Below are 19689 nucleotides of genomic sequence, written 5' to 3' on the forward strand. Positions count from 1 at the left end.
GGGGCTGCCGTAGCGCCTCGCCTGTGCATTGGGTCGAGATTCATACATAAATGTAGCCGGGGTGGGCTCGCCACACTCCTCTCCCCCCCACCCCCAACCCAGGAAGAGAGGGGGGAGAGAAATAAGAGGGGGGAAAAAAAAAAATCCCAGTGAGGTCATTTCAATGAGAGCGCAGGAGGCGATCAGACAAGGTCGACTTTTCCGGAGGAGGCGCAGCCCCTGAGGAGCGTGGTGCTGCATACCGACCGCCGCGCTGCCCAGCCGGCCGGCAGCGGCGCCCTGTCCCCGCCGCCGGGCCGGCACCTTGGAGAGCTCCGCGCCGCCGGGGCCGCGCTCGCTGCCGGCGCGGCGCTGCGCGGAGCTGCGCGGGGCCCGGCGGCGCCGGGGCCGCCCCGCCGCCCCTCGGCAGCGCCCGCCGGCCGCGGATGCGCCGCTCCGCCCCGGCTGCCGGCGAAGGAAGAAAAGTTTGGGGGCGACTTAGGGCTGCGGGAGCGCCGGTGGAGAAGGAGGATGCGCGGTTTCCCCGGCTGATCGGGAAGGAAGGATGACCGAGGGAGGATGTGCACCAGCAGCCAGATCATCGGGAGCCTCCTGGTGCTCTCCGTGCTGGAGATAGGGTTAGGGGTGTCCAGCGTGGCCGTGGGGGCGGTCAGTTTCAGCCTGGTCCTCACAGAGCATAAACCTCAGCTGGGAGACTCTTCTCCGGTATGGAGCGGGGTGTGTGTACGTTAGCCATTTCACTCTCTCTTTAACTCTTTATGGTGATGATCAGACCGTGCGAAGGCATCCCCCTCCCTTCCCTTTCCTTCCCTTCCGCGTGTGCATGCTGCGCCGAGAGCCTCGCCGGGTCCATTTCCGATGTGCACGGGGTACAGTCTGCATACTCGTGGGGCGAGGGGGGAGGCACGGGGGGGAGAGCTGTACGTCTGTGTTGGGGGGGGAGACCTCTTCTTTCTCACTCCTTTTCATTTTTCGATTTTGCTGTGAACAATTGAACTTTCTGTGAACCCATTCTCACACCTGGGAGAGCCCGATGCCTCGAGTGGAACACGGGCCACAGCTTACAATCTTTAAAATGACTGTGAGTTTTGCTTTTAAAAAAGAACAACCTTGTCCCTTATGACAAGACTGTCAAAAGCTGTTTTAAAATAATGTCAAGGGTTCTCTAAAATATTGCCAGCTGAGTTCTGAGCTTTTGGAGGAAAAAGAAAAAGAGGAAATGGGAAGGAAAAAGAAAGATGTGTTCTCATGATCTGGGCACCCTGAGCTTCTTGCAAAATGAACAAAAAAATCAAACACCAATAATGGGTTAATAGAAGCAGCATGTTCATATCACAGAGCATTTCTCACTTCTCAAAAACGTTTCTTATTTTTCAGTTTGAGATATGCATGTTTCTAGGAAGAATTTTCTTCCAAATGGTTATTTATGTTTATGAAACAGAGTAGGAAATATTGAATATTCAGCCTAAACATGAGTGGGCATTTTTGAACTCCAAAGCTGGTTTTGGCCAGCTTGGATTGTACAGCAGTATTTCTAAAAGGATTGTTTGCTTTGCTTGAGATAAGATGATAAATGCAAAACACTCTTGCTTATTCACCAGCATAACCTCCTGTAATTTATAGATTCATTCTGACAAAGTGCTTCAAGTAATATTCTCACTGTCAATAACTATTAATTATTGACAACAGTCATAAATATTTTTGGCAGTATGTAAACACACACATAATTCTGCACTGCAGAAGAGGTAGGTGAGAAATGAGAATGAAGACCAGATAAGATAAGATAGTGGCCAACAGGTCAGAATTTTATCAAATATTTATCAGAATATTATCAAAATCCCTTCAGAGAGGGAGGTTTCTGATCATTGCTGATGAAGAAGAAAGATTACTCAAAAACATGTGTCTGTCTGAAGACTTAATGACAGAGGGCAATACCCTGGGTTTCACTGAAGTCAAAGAGTTTTGACCAGTGAGATCAGTATTTTATGCAGTGATCGCATTTTGTGACAATGCTCTCGCAGCTGATACCATTTCATGACGATGCACATTTCCTGCACAACTGCCTCGTTCATTTTTATGGTTTCTGTTACCCCAGAGTTTGTACTAGCCATAGATTAAGATCCTATTACATTAGATGTTGGCTCCAAGGACCTTCTAATCAAAGCAAGAGACAGATGTAGGATAAAAGGATGTAAGGGAGTATAAAGAAACAACAAACCAAAATTGATTGGTATAACAGGTGGTTGCATTAACACACCAGCAGTCTGGCTGATTTCAAGCTGTTCATAGGGAGAGTTTTAGAGAGGAATAACACAGAGGACAATGAAGTGATTTTGCAGATGTTTATAGGAAATTCTCCTCGTACATGAGTGCAGAGGCACGGAAGGGAACCCAAAGGGACTTGTTTGAAAATGTAACAAGTGGGTGAAGGATACCCACAACCAGAGCCAACAGGGGCAGGCATCAACTGCTAGGAACTGAGCAAACAACTGCAGGTTGGGTAGGCAGAGAGAGGCCACAAAGAAACTCTAAAGTGGGAGCAAGCAGCTTATGTTTCATGTAGCAGAGGAAATGAGAAATCACAGTGGTATGTAGAGTGGGGTGACATGGTTATAGGGGCTTACTTACCTTGTCTTGAACTAAAAATCTTTGGTCTAAAATGTCACCATTTTGGCACCCTCTTTGTACCACTCCAGCAGTTCAAATTATCTGTTAGGTTGTGTTCTTCTGACTAGAGGACTAGCAGGTGAGACAGGACAAGAAAGGGGCCAGAGATCTACCGTTCTCCAGGGATGCTTAGGGCCATGAGTAACTAGGTCCAAATTAAAAGAGCTGGAGAAAGGTTTGTTTGCACAATCTTCAGAATCATCCCACTGCAGAAATGGCATAAGCCGCCTTTCTGCTCACTGGATCTTACACTGAGCTCATGTTGCCTGTATTACAGAATATGTCTTGCATAAAATATGTTATTTTTTCCCAATTCACACTCTTGAATCAAAGTTTTCCTTTGAAAAATTAACAATAAGGAAAAGAAAGGCACATTCCAGCAAAAACTAATACTTTGACATGTTAGGATGCAAAACACTGGAGTTAAGTTGAACAGTCTCATGTTTCCTGTTGTAATTTACCTGGAAATATACTGAAAACTTCTGACCCTGTTCTGTCCTTTACTTATGTGGGTGGAACTCAGCAGAGGCCCAAGTTCATAAGGAAGTAGATGAAGACAGCATCACCATGGAAACCTTAACCTGAATTCCTAAAATTTGGGCATCTTAAAATCATGCACATTCTGTCTCCTATACTTGTCTCCCTATGATGCTTTGCATGTGGCGCACATTAGCTTTCTTAAAAGAGTTTTTCTTATTGTTCACTGTCTCCATTCAGCCAGATAATTTACTAACGGACCTAACTTTAAGCATGTGAATTCCACCTGTAGGATTAGAGATACAAGTGAAGTTAAGCATGGGCTGAAGTGCTCTGATCACTGCAAGCCCTGCATTATGTATAAGCAAGCCAGGGAAAGTGGAGTAGACAAGAGTGAAGAAATGGAAAGCCTAGACAATGTCTACATCAAAAATGCACAGAAATAGGAAAACAGTTTCTAAATTTGTTGTCCTCATTGGAGTTGAGCTGGATTAAGATAGTAAGAGTTGTTTAAAAAGTAGCCAAAAGAAAACAACTGAAGGTGTGATTGACTTGTCAAATTATCTGGAGCATGTGGAGATGAGTATCCAATTTATTTCATATCATATCCAATCTGTTCTTTTAAGAATAGGCCATGGCTGCTAAATTGAAAAAAAAAAAAACAAAACCAAAACAGTCCCATAAAACCCATGGTGAACCTGTTGTTGATTTCTGGATTTTCTTTCTCTTTGTTATGATTGCATTGGTAAAATCTACTCCACAGGCTGTACTCAGTGTCTCCCAGATTTCCTTTTTCCAGAAACTGAGGTATATTTCTGAAATCCAGCATTCCAAATCAGTTATATGACGTAGTATAGAAATGATCCAACCAATGAGCACGCTGAACTTCTAACACTAGCATAGCAAGAATGACAGCATCCATAGCAAAGGCTATTGCACAAACAACAACAACAAAAAGATAATATTTCAAAAAGTATTCACAGATATTTTTTAAATGGTCACATACTTTCCCATCTATATTTAGAACGTAATGGTTGCATCACTATGGTTAGTGACTATATATTCACACATGCACATATGTATATGGCTCTAATTCTCATTTATTCTGCAGTGGTGAATAAATTCTTGCTATAAATGAGATTCTTTCACAAAGAGAGAGAGAGAATGAGAGACAAAAGACACCATCTTTAGTCAAATATGCCATCTATTTTCATATGCAAGAGAGTTACCTGATGATTCACTTATGGCTATGCCCCTCAAGAGTAATAGTTTCTTCCCTTATAAAGACAAATATTTAAAGGTATTTGAGAGATAGATATTTGAGAGATACACATTCTCTGGATGTTGGTTGGTCTGTCAGTCTGTCTGTAGGGGCAGAGTGATTGTTTCCATGATTTGTGATTTTAGCACAGTGGAAGTCTGCCTGCCCATTAAAAATCTGCATTTATAGTTTGGCTACAGAAATTGGCTCCAAGTTGGCACTTGAAATATTTTATTTCAAGGACTTTTTTTTTTTTTATCCAGGATTTGAAGGAAAATAAAAAGGTTCAGTCAGTATGGAACTCTCCCAGAGCAAGAACATCATTTTAGTCTGTTAAATCAATGTTGGTGGCCTAAAATTTTAAAACATTAAATTTTGCATCTAGTTTTTACTGCTGCCAAGTTTCCTTTGGAAAGAACAGTCAAACTATTTTTTTTCAAAGGAACACTAAAAAATTCACATTATTGTTTAGCATGCAGACAAAATGCAGATGTGAGCCTACTTTATTTTAACATGTGCATTCCATTTTCCTCAAACTGACCATATTGCTGGCTGGCTCCTGCTCCTGATGAAATGAATCACAGCACTGCCAGTGAGCTCAGTGGAAGCTGGAGAGTGTTCTGTACCTATAGATGAGGGAGGATGCACCAAGCATGGGAGCTTCTTGCCTTGCATGGAACCAGGACAATTCACTCCAGCTGAGAAGTCTTTCAGTAGGTTTTCTTTATCATTCAGACACTCCAGAAGCATAAACCAATCTGGAAGATGGTCTGTCCAAGAGGACTTGTAGTGCCTGGCTTGTATTTAAGAAAATCTGTTGAATATAGACTGATTTAAGCATATGCTTAAATGTTTTTCTGAGATAAGACTTTAGTTCACCTGCAGGGAATAATCTTTAATTGATTGCTTTTTGAGACAAAAGCAGTCATACTCTAAACTAAATATTTGATTAAAAAAACCCACAAACAACAAACATTATTTACTATTTATTTATTTATTTATTTATTATTTACTATTTGTTATTCTGATAGCCCCTAAACACATAAATAAATATTATTATTTTGTGCTGAGAATTTGAGTGTTTTTCCAGATGACCAGAGGTTTTTTGAATCACTGATGGCAGGTAGACATTCAGGTCCAGAGACCCACCTCTAAAGTTCCTTGAGTGTTTCTAAAAAATATTTCCCATTTTTAAAGCATTTCTGCAGGCCTAGAAACAGATGAAAAGGAACACTAAACACAGGGACCGGGATAGAATTTAAACTGCCTGAATCTGGCTTGAATCTGGCAAATCAGTGGGAATTGTAGCACCACCTGAGCTGACATGTCTCACCTCAATAGAGCCCCCCTCTCAGCATGACAGATTTGGTGGGACGGAGGGTTGGGTTGTGGCAATGGTATTGCTTGTGGTTCTGGATCTGGATGACTTGCAGACAGCTAGACGTTCCTGTCCCCACAACCCCTTGCATGGGACAACAACATCACTAGAAGTTTCCATCCCCCTTTTGCAAAGATTACTGTGTTTTTCTATGGAAGTAACAGACAAACCTACTACCCAGGCTTGCTTTTTTTTCCTGTTGCCATTTTTCTCTAGTTTGATGCCTTTGTTTTCATGAGTAGATTCTGTGCCCTTTATGCCTGCACTAAGAAAACTTAATCCTTGTTCTGAAATATCGCTTCAAAGAAGAGTTACAATTAAAGATACCTTCTCTGCTCAGTTCATCCATTAGGGATTTCAGCTTTTTTCTCATTTGGATAGACTTGAAGCAACAAGATTATTAAATAGAATGGTCCTTTCTAGACATTACTAATTTCAAATTCCTGGGTCTTCTCATGTGTCATAGATAAGTGGTTAAGCTGCTCAAGGAATCACTGTCAAAGTCACATGTTTATACGCTTTTACTGTAAAACACAGATTTTCTGGTTTATCACTTGACAAGATTAGATACAAATGAAGTTTTTCATTCTGTCTTGATGGTTGATTCTTCCAAGTGAGGGATTCTTTGAATAGGTATGATATGACTACATTTTCACTGTGTTATATTTAAATTTGGAATAATTTCCCTTCCTCTATTTCATCAGATATGTATGGATGACCCAGAACACTGGAGGGCTTTCCACACAGTGCATGTAGTTTGAGCTGCTTCTTTGTCATGAACACTAACAAGGGATCAAGCAGTCCTTATATTCAACAGGTTTTCTGTACTATTTTCTTCAGGCTCCCTCCAGAAAGATCTTCGATAGACAGTTTTCATTTTCTCAAGGGAATTACACTCACTATTGCTTTTGCCACCTCAAAACAGAAGAAAGGTTTCTTAGGTTCAATACACAAAATAAAAATAGTTCCTTTTCTTCTGCATGATGGAAACCAACAAATCTTTGGCTCTCTGCAAATATAACTGAAAGTGAATCTTTTTTTCAGACTACCAGTAAGAAAGCCCCTTTTTTCCAGGAGAAAGTGAATGAGGCCAAGTCTTTTGTTCCAGAAGATATGAAATGGGGATGGATCCAAACCACAGAACTTGAATCTAAATTGAGATTTCAGCCTTCTTACTGAAATTTCTGCGTGTTTGGATCTGAGGTTTTGTTTCAAGCCCATATTTAATATAAAGTAAATTAAAGCAGGCTCAAAATAAACATTCTCCTTTTCTGGGAGGTCTTTGGTTCTTTATTCCAAAGTTCAACAGACCAAAAGAGAGATTTTCAAATATGCATGTTGAGCATAAGCAGGCACATCTGCAGTATGAATGGCAAAAACTCCACAGACAATGAGACACTCATGCATCACCTTGCACACTAGTGCTATCAGAGGGACTCTGACTCTGCTAGGTCCCTGGCAAATCTTCAATGAAAGGGAGACTGAGGCACTCACAGCCCACTGAGTCTCTAAGTACCTTCTGTGCTTTGTAGGGTCTGTCTTTGGGTTTTTTACCCAGCACCCAAGAGTGGTTCTGCCCCTATCTATTATTGTATCATACATTCAATCCCTGCCTCCTCTGCTAGTCTTGACATGAAATATCGTGTATCACAGGAAGCATGAATAAGTCTGCAACGAAAAGTAACCCCAGAAATAATGGGAACTGGTTGCAAATAGTGGTCTATGTAGGTTTTTAAGTGAGCTTTTGGATTTTTTAGCCTTTTATGATTTTTCTGATGAATAGTAATTAAAATGAAAGTCCAACAGTGAAACATCTGCTTCAGTTCCCAGCTGAAGGTCCCTCTCTGGCTCCCAGGGCATTTTGGAGGGCTTCTTATTAATTTAGCTTATCCTTCATGAAATGTTTTAGCCTTATTCTTGGCATGAGTTGTGAACACTTCAACAATTTATCATTCTTTATAAGGAGCTTATCTTCAGTGATATATTTCCTTTCCTCTCCTGATTTACTTATTTTCAGCATAAGTGTGCTTGCCTTAACTTACTTCAGGTTTGACATGGTTAGAAAATGTAACTACATTTAAAGAGGCCAAGAGATTGGTAAAAATTGACTGAGGATAACCAATGATCATGTAGAAAGGAGCAAGTCCTCACCATGACAGTATTAGTCAGAGGTAAACTGTAGTCCAGAGTAGCTCAACAGCTACAAGTCAAGTTTAAATGGTGTGACATATTGACATGAAGTCCTCCAGGATAGCCAAGAACAGAGAGTGGTAAGACAGCAGAGCCCCTGGTGGCTGTATTCCAGCTGGCAGTATTATAAAATGGGAGAGTTCAAAATTAAAAGACAAACAGGAACAAACATAGAAATTTCCTTTTGAGTCTGATTTGTACTTGCATTCTTTTTCTGGTACAAAGAGCTAGTGTAGTTTCTCCCATCTACTTTTTACTACTGCTGACCACAACACTGCAACATGAAAAATTTTACAGGAAATTACTATAGCATCAACAAAAGAATTCCTGAGTCTCTAGTTGATTTATCAAACAGCAATGATCAGAGTCAATCACATAATGTCCCACTGACTTCCTAGCCTTTCTAGAGGTCTTTACATTGAGAAGCCTGGCTAAGGCAACTCTGCATGAGCAGTGTTCCTCTGTCCCGGGCATCGCTAATATTTTTCTACTGCTTCAAGTGAATCAGGCTACTCTGCAGCCTCAGAAGAGAGGGGTAAACTGAGCTCAACATTTTCAAGGCTTTGCATGAGGTTTAATTGCCTGGCACTGTGGCTCAAGTTAACATCATTGTTTTTAATAGCAAAATACCTGCTGTCATAAATGAATAACCATACTGGTTTTGGGGCAAGCCTTTTCTCTGTGAATGTAACACACTGTCATCTAAAAAAAACCAAATAATATTAATCCTTTGCTACTGCCCAAGTGCTTTTCTTTCAAGGTCTTTAACATGTTCAGGCACACTAGTGCATTCAGTTTCACAACTTGCTTGTCTTGTAGTCATATGGATTATAAAACTCTGGCATGACTTTCCCAAGCTCACACAGAAGAATGTGGAAGAACCAGGAACTCCTCTGAGTTCTCTGTTGAGTTCTTTAACTACAGGACACCTTATTCCTTGTGTATATATATAAATATTGTAGATGTACAGAAAGAGAAAATACATACAGACTATACATACAGACCCTGACACAATAAAATATTATCATAGAATCATAGAATATCTCAAGTTGGAAGGGACCCATAAGGATCATTGAGTTCAACTCCCTGCTTCTCGCAGGACTACCTAAAACTAAACCATATGACTAAGATCATCGTCCAGATGCTCCTTGAACTCTGACAGGTTTGGTGCCATGACCACTTCCCTGGGGAACCTGGTCCAGTGACAGACCACCCTCTCAGTGAAGAACCTTTACCTAATGTCCAATCTGAACTTCCCCTGATGCAGCTTCATTCCATCCCCTTGTATCCTATCGCTGGTCACCAGAGAGAGGAGATCAGCACCTCCCCCTCTGCTGCCCCCCTTGAGGAGGTTATAGACTGTGATGAGGTCACTCCTCAGCCTTCTCTTCTCCAAGCTGAACTAGACAAGGGACCTCAGCCGCTCCTTGTAAGTCTTGCCCTCAAGGCCCTTCACCATCTTGGTCACCCTCCTCTGGACACACTCTAATAGTTTGATGTCTTTCTTATACTGAAGTGCCCAAAACTTGCACACGGTACTCAAGGTGGGGCCACACCAGTGCAGTGTAGAGTGGGACGATCACCTCCCTTGACCGACTAGCTATGCTGTGCTTGCTGCACCCCAGGACATGGTTGGTCCTTTTGGCTGCCAGGGCACACTGTTGACTCATATTCAACTTGCCATCAAGCTAGACCCCCAGATCTCTTTCCATGGGGCTGCTCTCCAGCCTCTCATCCTCCCATTTGTATGTATAACCAGGTAGTCCCTCAGATACTTTAACAACTATGGAATACGGTAGTCACCCCTTGTTTTTGAGAAGCCAGTATCTTAGGACTTGCAGAGTAGCTCATTCACTATTCTTTGGATTTCAACTGGGAAACACGTTAGGTAATATATACGTATATGGCACTACATAAAGGTGATTTGGAAGGGTGTGTGTCCTGTCCTTGAAAAACAGTAAAGAATAGCAGAACTGCCCAAACTGGTGGGTTCTAATGCTGAGTGAATCTGTAGTTTGCTTGTTACTCCTTTGGTCATATGCAAGACTAATATAACTTGTTCATTACATACCCTTCTGGCTAGTAAAGACTGTACAATGGAAATAGAAAGTCTTCTCTGATTGAAACCAATGGTAAAAAATCCATTGACTCTAACAGGAGCAAAATTGGAGCGTTCTTGAAAAAATGGGTGACCTATTCTTTCACCTTTGAAGGTAAATTACCCAAACCCCAGCTTTTTAACCTAGTTAACATACATTTGTTACAAGTTGAAACTCTCTGTGACGGTATCTTCCAGATCCTTTCTGTAAGCTTTCCAGAACTCATAAATTTTTCTTTCTACAAATTTTTGCTTTTAACCCTATTCAATAACTACAGAGAGAAATGATATTATTAATCTGCTTTATCAAGTCTGACTGAATAGAACTTAATTACGGTGATGTCTTCAACAAAAATTTTTTTTTTAGGTTTCTGTATTAATGTTGAGAAATACAAAACACTACATGTGAAAAGCTGAATCATGCCTTCAGTTGAAGGCAATCTGCAATGACAGGATTGGGAGCGAAACTCCAAAACTTCACAGAAAGCCTGAGTGAAAACTTACAAGGCAGATGTGATAGTTCTGAGCTGAAACCTCCTCTGCCTGTGGGAAAGAGACAGAGGGAGCCCTACCTATTGTTTTTTTGATTGTTATTCCAATGGGTGAACTTTAGTAGCAATTGCCAGTTGTATGTCCTTGTATGTCCTGAGCCATTCAGCACCACGGGCTACATGACCCAGCCCTCTTATTAATCAGTTTGGTATCAAGTCCACATCCCATGCTTAGTGTAGGGGTAAACAATATACAAAACTTAACCATATTGATTTTGGGAATCTGATTCAATGGGCCTAACAGAGTAAAAATACATCTCAAGACTTACGTTTAGCTATACACATGAACTACTTTAGTTGGAGGTAGATAAACTATGCATTAAAGCACCTCTTCAACTGAGATATTGAAGCTGTAAAATTTTGGAAGGTAAATGAGATGTACATGCAATCTATTACACGGACCCGAGTGCTGTATAGGAACTGCTTAATTTTTTTTTACTTCTTATGTAACAGCCAGGTCTGTTCTGTGATTTAGTCCTAAATCAAGGTCAAGCAGAGCCTAGACATACCATCTTAGTGCAAAAAGGATGTGGAAAAATCCAGGTATGAGACTATAAAATTACTTCCCAATAAGGGTGTAGGGTTAGCTTTACCAAAAATAAGTAGCACAGATTTCTTAATAAAAGAGTTTATGAGGTATCAAAGAAATCTTTTGATAGTATTACAAACACCTGGAGAAGGCCTTATTGCTTTCATACAGCTACTGCAGTTCTTACCGTGACTGCTCCCTCAGGGACTGCTCACTGTTTCCCTAGCTGAACTTTTTTGTAGGAGGAAAAAGTGACATCAGAGAACTTAATGGGTCTTTGATGTAGGTCACTAAAAAGCATTAACACCTAGTCATATCAGCTGGTAGGGGATGTTTCTGGTTTTGTTAATCAGTTTTTGCTTGGTGTGACAATTAGCAGATCAGTTTGTGAAAGGGAACTATGTGAAAAAAGTACAGATATCTTCATGCTATCTCTTGCAAAGTGGGCTATCTAGAATCTAAAACAGATTTTCCTGCATGCTCAGCGTAGTCATACCAAAAGATGTACTCGTATTTATACCTACATCCACAGAGGTGAGTGAGTTGCATTCTTGCCCAGAGTTCTACTGTCTTGAGGACAACAATCCATGTATGATCCCTCAGTCGTTCACATGGAAGGATCAAGGCATTAATTACCTCCCCTATGCTTCAAGGTAGATGATTTGGATCACTGACTACTACCTTGCTAAACTTTTCTGAGAAAAAAAAAAAAGAATAAAAAGGCATCTTTTGCTCACAACATCATTGTTGTTTTGTTGGTTTTTTTTTTTTCACGTTTTGTTTACCCAAGCAGCTTAAAAGTAGGATTTTTTTTTCTTTTTTTATGAGTAATCACCCTCAGTCTGACTTCTCATTCCAGTTTCTTCTTCTCGGATAAGTGTGTTTATGGTTGAGTTATAACTTCCTGAAACATAAGGTTTGTGATAAAAATGCTGACAACAACTGTAACCATTGCCTAACCTACTTTTGTGGTCACCACTACAGCAACACAGCAGGATTTATACTTGAGACCTTAAATGATGAAATAATTTTTTTTTTTTTTTTTTTTTTTTTTTGCAGTTTCTGCTTTGTGGCATATGTGGAATATTGTGCGCCAAAAAAAAATCTGGACTTGTTGTAAGTTTTTCCTCTGCGTATGTAACACATAAGTATTTGAAAGGCATACTTATCTAACTTGAACTCCTTACTTGGGGGCTTTCTGTGTCCAAGTGTTTCTGATAAAAAGTCGGTAAAAATTGTGAGTCAGCAGTCCAAAAAAGCAATCAGAACTTTGGGTTAATCAAGAAAAACAAGGCAGTTCTGAAATGGCCTATTTAGGTCATGCCTATTTAAGCCACGCATCCCTACTTATCCCTGTCTGGATAAATACGGATGGAAAACCTGTTGACACAAATTTATGCCAAGGCAATAAAAAGTTCCCCAATAACTTCACTGGATTGTAACTTCTCTCCTTCAAAAACCCATTTCTGTGAAGTGTGGCACGACCGGGCTGCCACCTTAGTGAGGCTGCTGACCAAGTTTGATTCTAGATATCAAACCTGTTCACTGTTTTAGTAAGTTCTTTTTGCAATCAGAATCATGAATAAGCCAGTTTTAAAGTGATGGCAGATATTTTCTGTCACTTCTAAGAATCAGAAGTACAGTAATTTTTCTGACTGCAGCAAAATGGTGTTATTACTACACAAGTCACAGCAGAACTTTATGTTAAAGACATGATCCTATTGTACGTGATAATATCTTGCTTAATTTTCTGTCAGCTTGATTATTCTGCCATATGCAGATGGAAGTCACGTAAAACCAGCATAAGTCACTTATAAGAATCAGAAGTACAGTAATTTTTCTGACTGCAGCAAAATGGTATTATTACTACACAAGTCACAGCAGAACTTCATGTTAAAGACATGATCCTATTGTACATTATAATGTCTTGCTTAATTTTCTGTCAGCTTGATTATTCTGCCATATACAGATGAAAGTCACGTAAAACCAGCATAAGTGTGAAGGGAATCAAGATCTCGCTCAGATTATTTTTGAATATCAATGAGTTATCCTAAACCCTGTTACAATGACAGTCTTATTTCTTAAAGCATGTGGACCATGAACAGTTTCTAAAAGCTGTCTGTTCTGGTGGTCTCATGGAATAATCACTTCCCAGTGGACTGCAACATACAGCCTGAATGCCACATTCCTGACAAAATTCTCATCCCAGTTGTGTACAAAAGTGGTCTGTAAGGCTCCATAAATTGTTCCTACCATGGTAGATAAGTACATATACAAAGCCATATTGAATAACATCAAAGGCCTATGTAGACCAACATCTGACAGGTCAGCAGTATCAAAGGAAGTGAATAAGACAATAATTTAGCAGTGTCTCCATAATAAGGCCTTTTGCCCTCGAGTCATTTGTGGCTCAAGGACATCCTGAACCAGGGTGGCATCTTTGTGATTAAAGTGATAGGAGGTCTTTAAACATGTCTCATTAATTGCAGCCTGTTTCACATCCTTCTAAAGTTCCCAGAAACATTTTAACCAAGTTAAAAACAAACAAACAAACAAACAAACACATAGTCACCACACTGACCTTCTGTAGAGCTGCATCACAGATTCCTTTGTTGTTTTTTTTTTGCTTCTTTGTCCAGCACATTCACCTTGAACACTTTTGAAGTCTCCACAAAAGCTGTAGAAAGCCTCCAAACTGCTGTCTGACTGAACAAATTAGAATTGAACAGGAGGCAGAGTCAGATGGAACACAAAGCAAGAAAGATTCACTGCAAATACGTGAGGCACCCACTCCTGAGGAGTGGTGAGAAACTGCACAACAAAAAATGACGACACATTCTGTCTGTTTTGAATGAAACACTGGAAATCAGAAGATTTGTGTTCTAGTAGTCCTTCCGTTGACTAGCTTTTAACACAAGCAACTCATTCTACCCAACTTTGTCTTACATGAAATATCTGTCTTAACCCTTGTACACCAGAAGGAATTGTATCCCCTTGGAGCTCTGTGGGAGCTGAGGGAGTTAAAAATGAGTGTCTGTGCAGTGTTTTGCAGTCCATGATGCTATTGAAGCATTCAGTTATGGTTAGTCTCATTTTTTATATGAATGAACCTGTCTCTGAAAAATGTGACTTTGACATAACCTCTTTTGTCTTTCCTGACAGATGATACTTTTTTCTGCCTGTTGCATCTGTGGACTAATCGGAGGAATCTTAAATTTTCAGTTTCTTCGTGCTCTGACAAAGAAGTCATCTGCTCTCTATTCTTTGCACCTTGCCTCCATGTCTCTTGCATGCATTGGAATTGGTGGTTGCACCCTTTCTTCATGGCTCACTTGTCGGCTAGCCAGCTATGAACAAAGGCGAATGTTCTCAGAAAGAGAACATTCATTGCATCACTCCCATGAAATGGCAGAAAAAGTGAGTTATGTGTCCTCCCTTATTTGTTCTGCTTCTCCTAAAATGCTACTGTATGTGTTAACGTTTACAACTGGCAAGAGATGTATTTAGTTTTCAGTTTTATATGAGAAAGAGCTTCTGGGAAATGAAATGCTGCCATTCTGCGTAAGCTTTATTACGTTGCATTATATGGAGCTATTTTTAGGTACTGTGTATTTGCAGTACATCCATTTCAATGAAGCACATCCATTTTCAACATAATTCCATTGTATAGCTATTCAAGGGTTTAGCTGCTAAATATAGCACTTCATAAATAATTGGAATCCTTATTAATATGGATTATCATGTATTGTACTGTGAAAAAGCACAGAATGCTTTCTGTAACCACATCATTGCATGCTTCCAGGATTTAATCAATTTCTTCCTCTCCCAAGTACTCAGCTTATAAAGCTGGTTATTTAAACACAAAAGCCACAGTTCACAAACCTAGATGACTAAACCTACACACCTAAGGGCATATTTAGACACCTAAATGAAACCAGTCAGATTTGCAGCAGCACTGAGCATTTATTGCCTTTCTCTGTTAAAAGGAAGCTTACCAAGGTGTCTAGGTCTATGTTTAGGTGCTGAAACTTAAACTCCCAAAGTTGAGCACGTAGGGCCAAAAGAATTAATTGAATAGAATTCTTGAAATCAGTTCCTTGGATTTACAAATCTGATTAATATTTGAGGAGTAAAACGTTCATTGACACCCTGTGCTTCATGTTTGGACTTTGTATCTGATGCCTTTCATTTGAGAAGTGAGTAGAGAAGGGAACAAAAGTCAAGCGGACTGCCCATCTAAACCTCCACATGCAAGTTTGCGTTACAGTTAGGTTCAACAGTCTATATCATACCTACTGAGACCTCTGAACAGCAAAGCAAGGATTAATTCATACAGACTGTAGAATGTTTTCAGATTCCCTGACAAAGCACGATATAGCAGTTAATTTTCCATTAAGGAAAAACGACTTGTCACTATTCTTTGGTTTCTTAACTGAGATGAGACACCAAGTAGAAATATAGACTGAATTCACCTTAGAAGATGTTTGAAACATGTTTTCAAAAGTTAAATGGTATAGGTGACAACAGTAACATAAAACAGGGTGACAATATCAAGGGAAGAGATGGCATTTCTCCGTCTCATTTTAAAATGAAGCAGAATTCTGATGAGCTATGTAGGCAAGTATGCCCATGGTCTTGCAGATGGTAGGCTAGATCCTGCCTTTCAAAGAGGCTCTTGCCTCAACAAGGACAAAGATGAAGCCCATTTGAGAGAAAAGGTGAGAGGTAAAAAAAACAAATGGCCTGGGAAGAAAAACCTTTCAAAATAAAAACACTTACCAACCCTATCAATTTGGGCTGAAATAGACCACGTATAGCAGTAGTTCACTGCCTGCTTTCCTAGTCTGTTGACCTACTGAGCTTTTAGACACTTAGCAGTTAGGACTGTCAGGTACCCACTTATCTTGCGTGAAGGGCCATGATGCATGTGCAGAGCAACCCTATTGCACATGCTCAGCGAATGTGGGATGCAACCCACTGATGGTGGACTTCCTGCATGTGTGTTGTAGAATCAAGTATGCATGTATAGTTGGTCTGATCTGGGACTTCTCAGACCTACAGCCTGTGGACTGCCTGCTGCTGGCAGGTTTGAGTACATTAGCTCAAGGCATGCCCCTGAAAAATAATGGAGGCTACTTAAAAACTTATATTTAATTAGGCCCTAATTTATAAAATAGCTTTAAAGTGTTTTTTATATAAGACTATTTTGTATATTTATACTGATATACAGTAATATAGACATGTACTGCATGTGCATTTGTTTGTGCTATATTTATTGTATAATTGTTATATTTATATTAGAGATTGAGGGGTATTGAAATAACCGACCTGCCCAGCTGCCCGGTGATTCCCCCGACACCAGAGTTACCTCCAAGGTACGCTGAACACTAGGGAGCTACCATGTTGTTATGTCACTTCAGGAAGGGCCACCTCTAAGAGGAAGTCACAGTTTCAGCTAATCAAAGTTGGCTGATGCTGTGATGTCACTCTGAGTCGGGAATGGTGCTTCCAGGTGGTGACATAATTCTACATGGTGAACGCTGCAATCTGGAAGTAAGTTGAGTATTTAAAATATTCACCCTAGTTACAGACATCCAAATGCTCCTATTTGGATGCTGCCACCATTGACTCACTCTGCTTCTAATCTGTGTGCTCCTTCATTTCTTGAATTCAGCAATGTTTTTTAATTTATTAATACTTTTATTTTTGAAAATAGAAATATTGGGGAAAATAAATGATTTTCAATATTTTCTGAAATTATGATATTCTACTAGCTGATGTCTGCAGAGGATTCAAGTAATAAAGCTGACAAAGGGAAACTTACACTTGCTCATGAGCAGTCTTCTGACAGATTACTATCAAACTGTAGCTGTCTGATTTGAATCTGAATTCTCTCAGTGCCAGGAGGCACACAAGGCGTGAACATCGTTCTTCGACTTCGATCGGTCCGTGGCTGCATGCTCTGGAGTCAAGGGCCACAGCGCAGTCTTCCGTCGGTTTCCCCCTCAGGACACGACCAATCCAACTCCATCTCCTCCTCCTCACTTCGTTACTGATTTTCTCCATCATTTCTGATGCTTGTCGTTTCTGCAACTTTTTTTTTTTTTTTTTCCCGGGAGGAGGTAGTTGGCCTCCTGCCCAACCCCCATGACTTGGAGGGCCAGTGGTTTTTCTGTCAGGGTGGCCTTCCCTTAGGCTGCGTCAGTTCGCGGCACCTTCTTCAATTTTATCCGGTGCACCCTCCAGAGAGGGATCCCCTATCCACCACCCAGGGGACGTGCCTTCTAGCCGTGCAGCCCCAGCCGAAGGTAGCTGTCTGATACTTAATATTAAATGGCTTTGGTATTCTTGGTCCCTTTCCCAGCTGACCAGTATCTTCAGAGTAGATCCAACAAAGGGTTTAGGCACCTACAAACAGGCAACCATAGTGCCTTGTTTCAGAGCAGGCAGCCCCCAGACCGGGATCCCGAGTTCAGTGTTAGGCATGCATGTTTCTCTTCAGAATATGAGGAGAATAAGGCACCATACAAAAACATTCAACACCATCACCTGCCAAATGGAGAGCTGGGTGGTAGAAAATGCTCAAAATTCAGTAAGTTTACACAGCTTCTTTTCTCTGAGACTTACACTTGATTCGGGAGTATTAATTGGCAAATCTGCTTGGTTTGGTGGCCCCAAGTTTCCTTTGTAGAGAGGAATAACACATCCTTTCTTTCAAAAACTGTGCAGGCAACAATTGTCTTGCAATCTATTTCAAAATGTAGCTGCTAACACACGAGAGAGGAGGCACCAGTGCTTCCACGTTATGTGAAACTTTGAGTTCTGGTCTCTGCCTCCTAAAATATTTATAAATCAAATATTGTGGGTTAAAAGAAGAGAGAGAAAGAGTCAGACTAGGAATAAAGAGCAGGTCCCAGAATTTTCTTCTCTTTACGGAGAATCTCAGCTACTATGCTATAAAGTCAGGCTCACTCTGTCTGTCTGTCTGTCTCTCTCTCTCTCTGTTTAGCCCAATGAATCTTGCTTTACTTTCTTCATAGAAACTTCCACAAGAAGGGGGAAAAACAAATCCCTTTTCTTCCACATTTTCTCCAACTGTACCTAGGAGGTAGAAGAGGTAAACTGAATCTTTCCATGCAGAGAAGAGCTTCTGGTTCTCATGCAAATACTTTAGAACTAACCCAACAGTGGCACCTCTACCTCATCTACCTGAATTTTAAAAAGAATAGCCCAAACTGCATTTTCATGTGTGCCCGTATCTCTGGGCATAGTTGGATGTTCTCTGGGATCTGTCATTGGACATAAGCAGCAGATCACTTCATTTCTGCATCCTGATTCAATTTGGTATGAAATAGGCCCAAGACTGCTCAGAATAAGGCAGTTTTGAGCATAAACTCCACAGGGTTTTGCAGGCTTGAAGGTCACAGAAGTGCTTAATGAATGTAGCCATATCCAGGCTTAGACAGCTGCTAAGTAGGTATTGTTTGGATTGCAGTTTGAGAATTAGAAAATCTAACTCCAAACAAATCTTGGTTTAGGTGCTTTACGCTTCTGACTCATGATCAGGTCAGCTTACTCCAGGATGACTCATCTGTCACTTGAGTAGCAATTGCTGAACTGCTAAAAATTGTAGTCTGGCATATTAAGGGAAAACCAAAATCAGTCCCATCCAAAGGCAAGCAGTCAAAACCCTTAGATCCTGTCTGGATCTAGACCTCCTTCCCAAATGTCTATCCCAGCTAGCATCGAATGGCATCTGTTTGTAGCATGTCAGCACAGAAAAAGGTTTGAATGGAAACGAAGACTTAATTACCATCTTGTTCCTTTGTAGATTACCACACAAGCTTGAGTTGCTGCACTTTCAAAGGACAACGTCACAAAACTTACACGGATGCCATCAATGCTGTATATGTGGTCTGAGAGTAATGTCCAACTCAATCAGTATCAATGAGTCTATCAGCTTTCAAATGTACTTAATTTATGTAGGAAGAAATGTGATTTCTTTTTTTTTACAGTGAGATTTATCAAGCCAAATAAAAACACAAAGTTTTTCTGAATGTTTGAAATTCAGAGTTTGTTAAATTTTTATGACAACCTTAGCTAACTAAATTTCAAACACCATAAAATAATTGCAATTTTAATCAGTGTTTTCTATTCTTGTTGCAGGAAATGACAGACAACCTAAGCAATGGTGGTCCACATCTGATTTATAATGGAAGTGTATATTAAAAGATTTTTAAAAGTTCCATGGAAAGAAGTGGTTTTAGAATTTTCTTCAGGAAAAAAATAGACTCCAAGAAATTGAGAAAATGGAACTATCTTAGCTTTTATGGCTCAAATGTCACAACTGCAGAACAGCACAGTTGCATTTCCCTTTTAGAAACATGTTCAAAATTTGCCTCCTAAACATTTTGCGGATATACAATATTTATTCACTTCCTGGCTACTCTCTTTTGGGTTTTTGTCTGAATGACTTTTCAGAATTGTGATAGCATTTGAAATAGACTTCTCAAGACTCTTCTTCTCATGAAGACTCAA

The 19689-nt window shown here is 40.3% G+C and overlaps 1 protein-coding gene across 1 annotated transcript; it reads left to right on the top strand.

The window, feature by feature from the left end:
* Nucleotides 1–558: 558 nt before the first annotated feature.
* TMEM196 (transmembrane protein 196) lies at nt 559–19380 on the top strand (the record flags this gene model as incomplete). Its single annotated transcript, XM_082309806.1, has 4 exons — nt 559–723; nt 12211–12267; nt 14314–14568; nt 19318–19380. The coding sequence occupies 4 exons, from the start codon at nt 559–561 to the stop codon at nt 19378–19380; spliced, it is 540 nt and encodes a 179-aa protein (XP_082165932.1).
* Between the last annotated feature and the right edge of the window lie 309 nt (nt 19381–19689).

The sequence above is a fragment of the Platalea leucorodia genome, assembly GCF_965183815.1.
Source record: "Platalea leucorodia genome assembly, chromosome: 1".
Lineage (NCBI taxonomy): Eukaryota > Metazoa > Chordata > Aves > Pelecaniformes > Threskiornithidae > Platalea > Platalea leucorodia.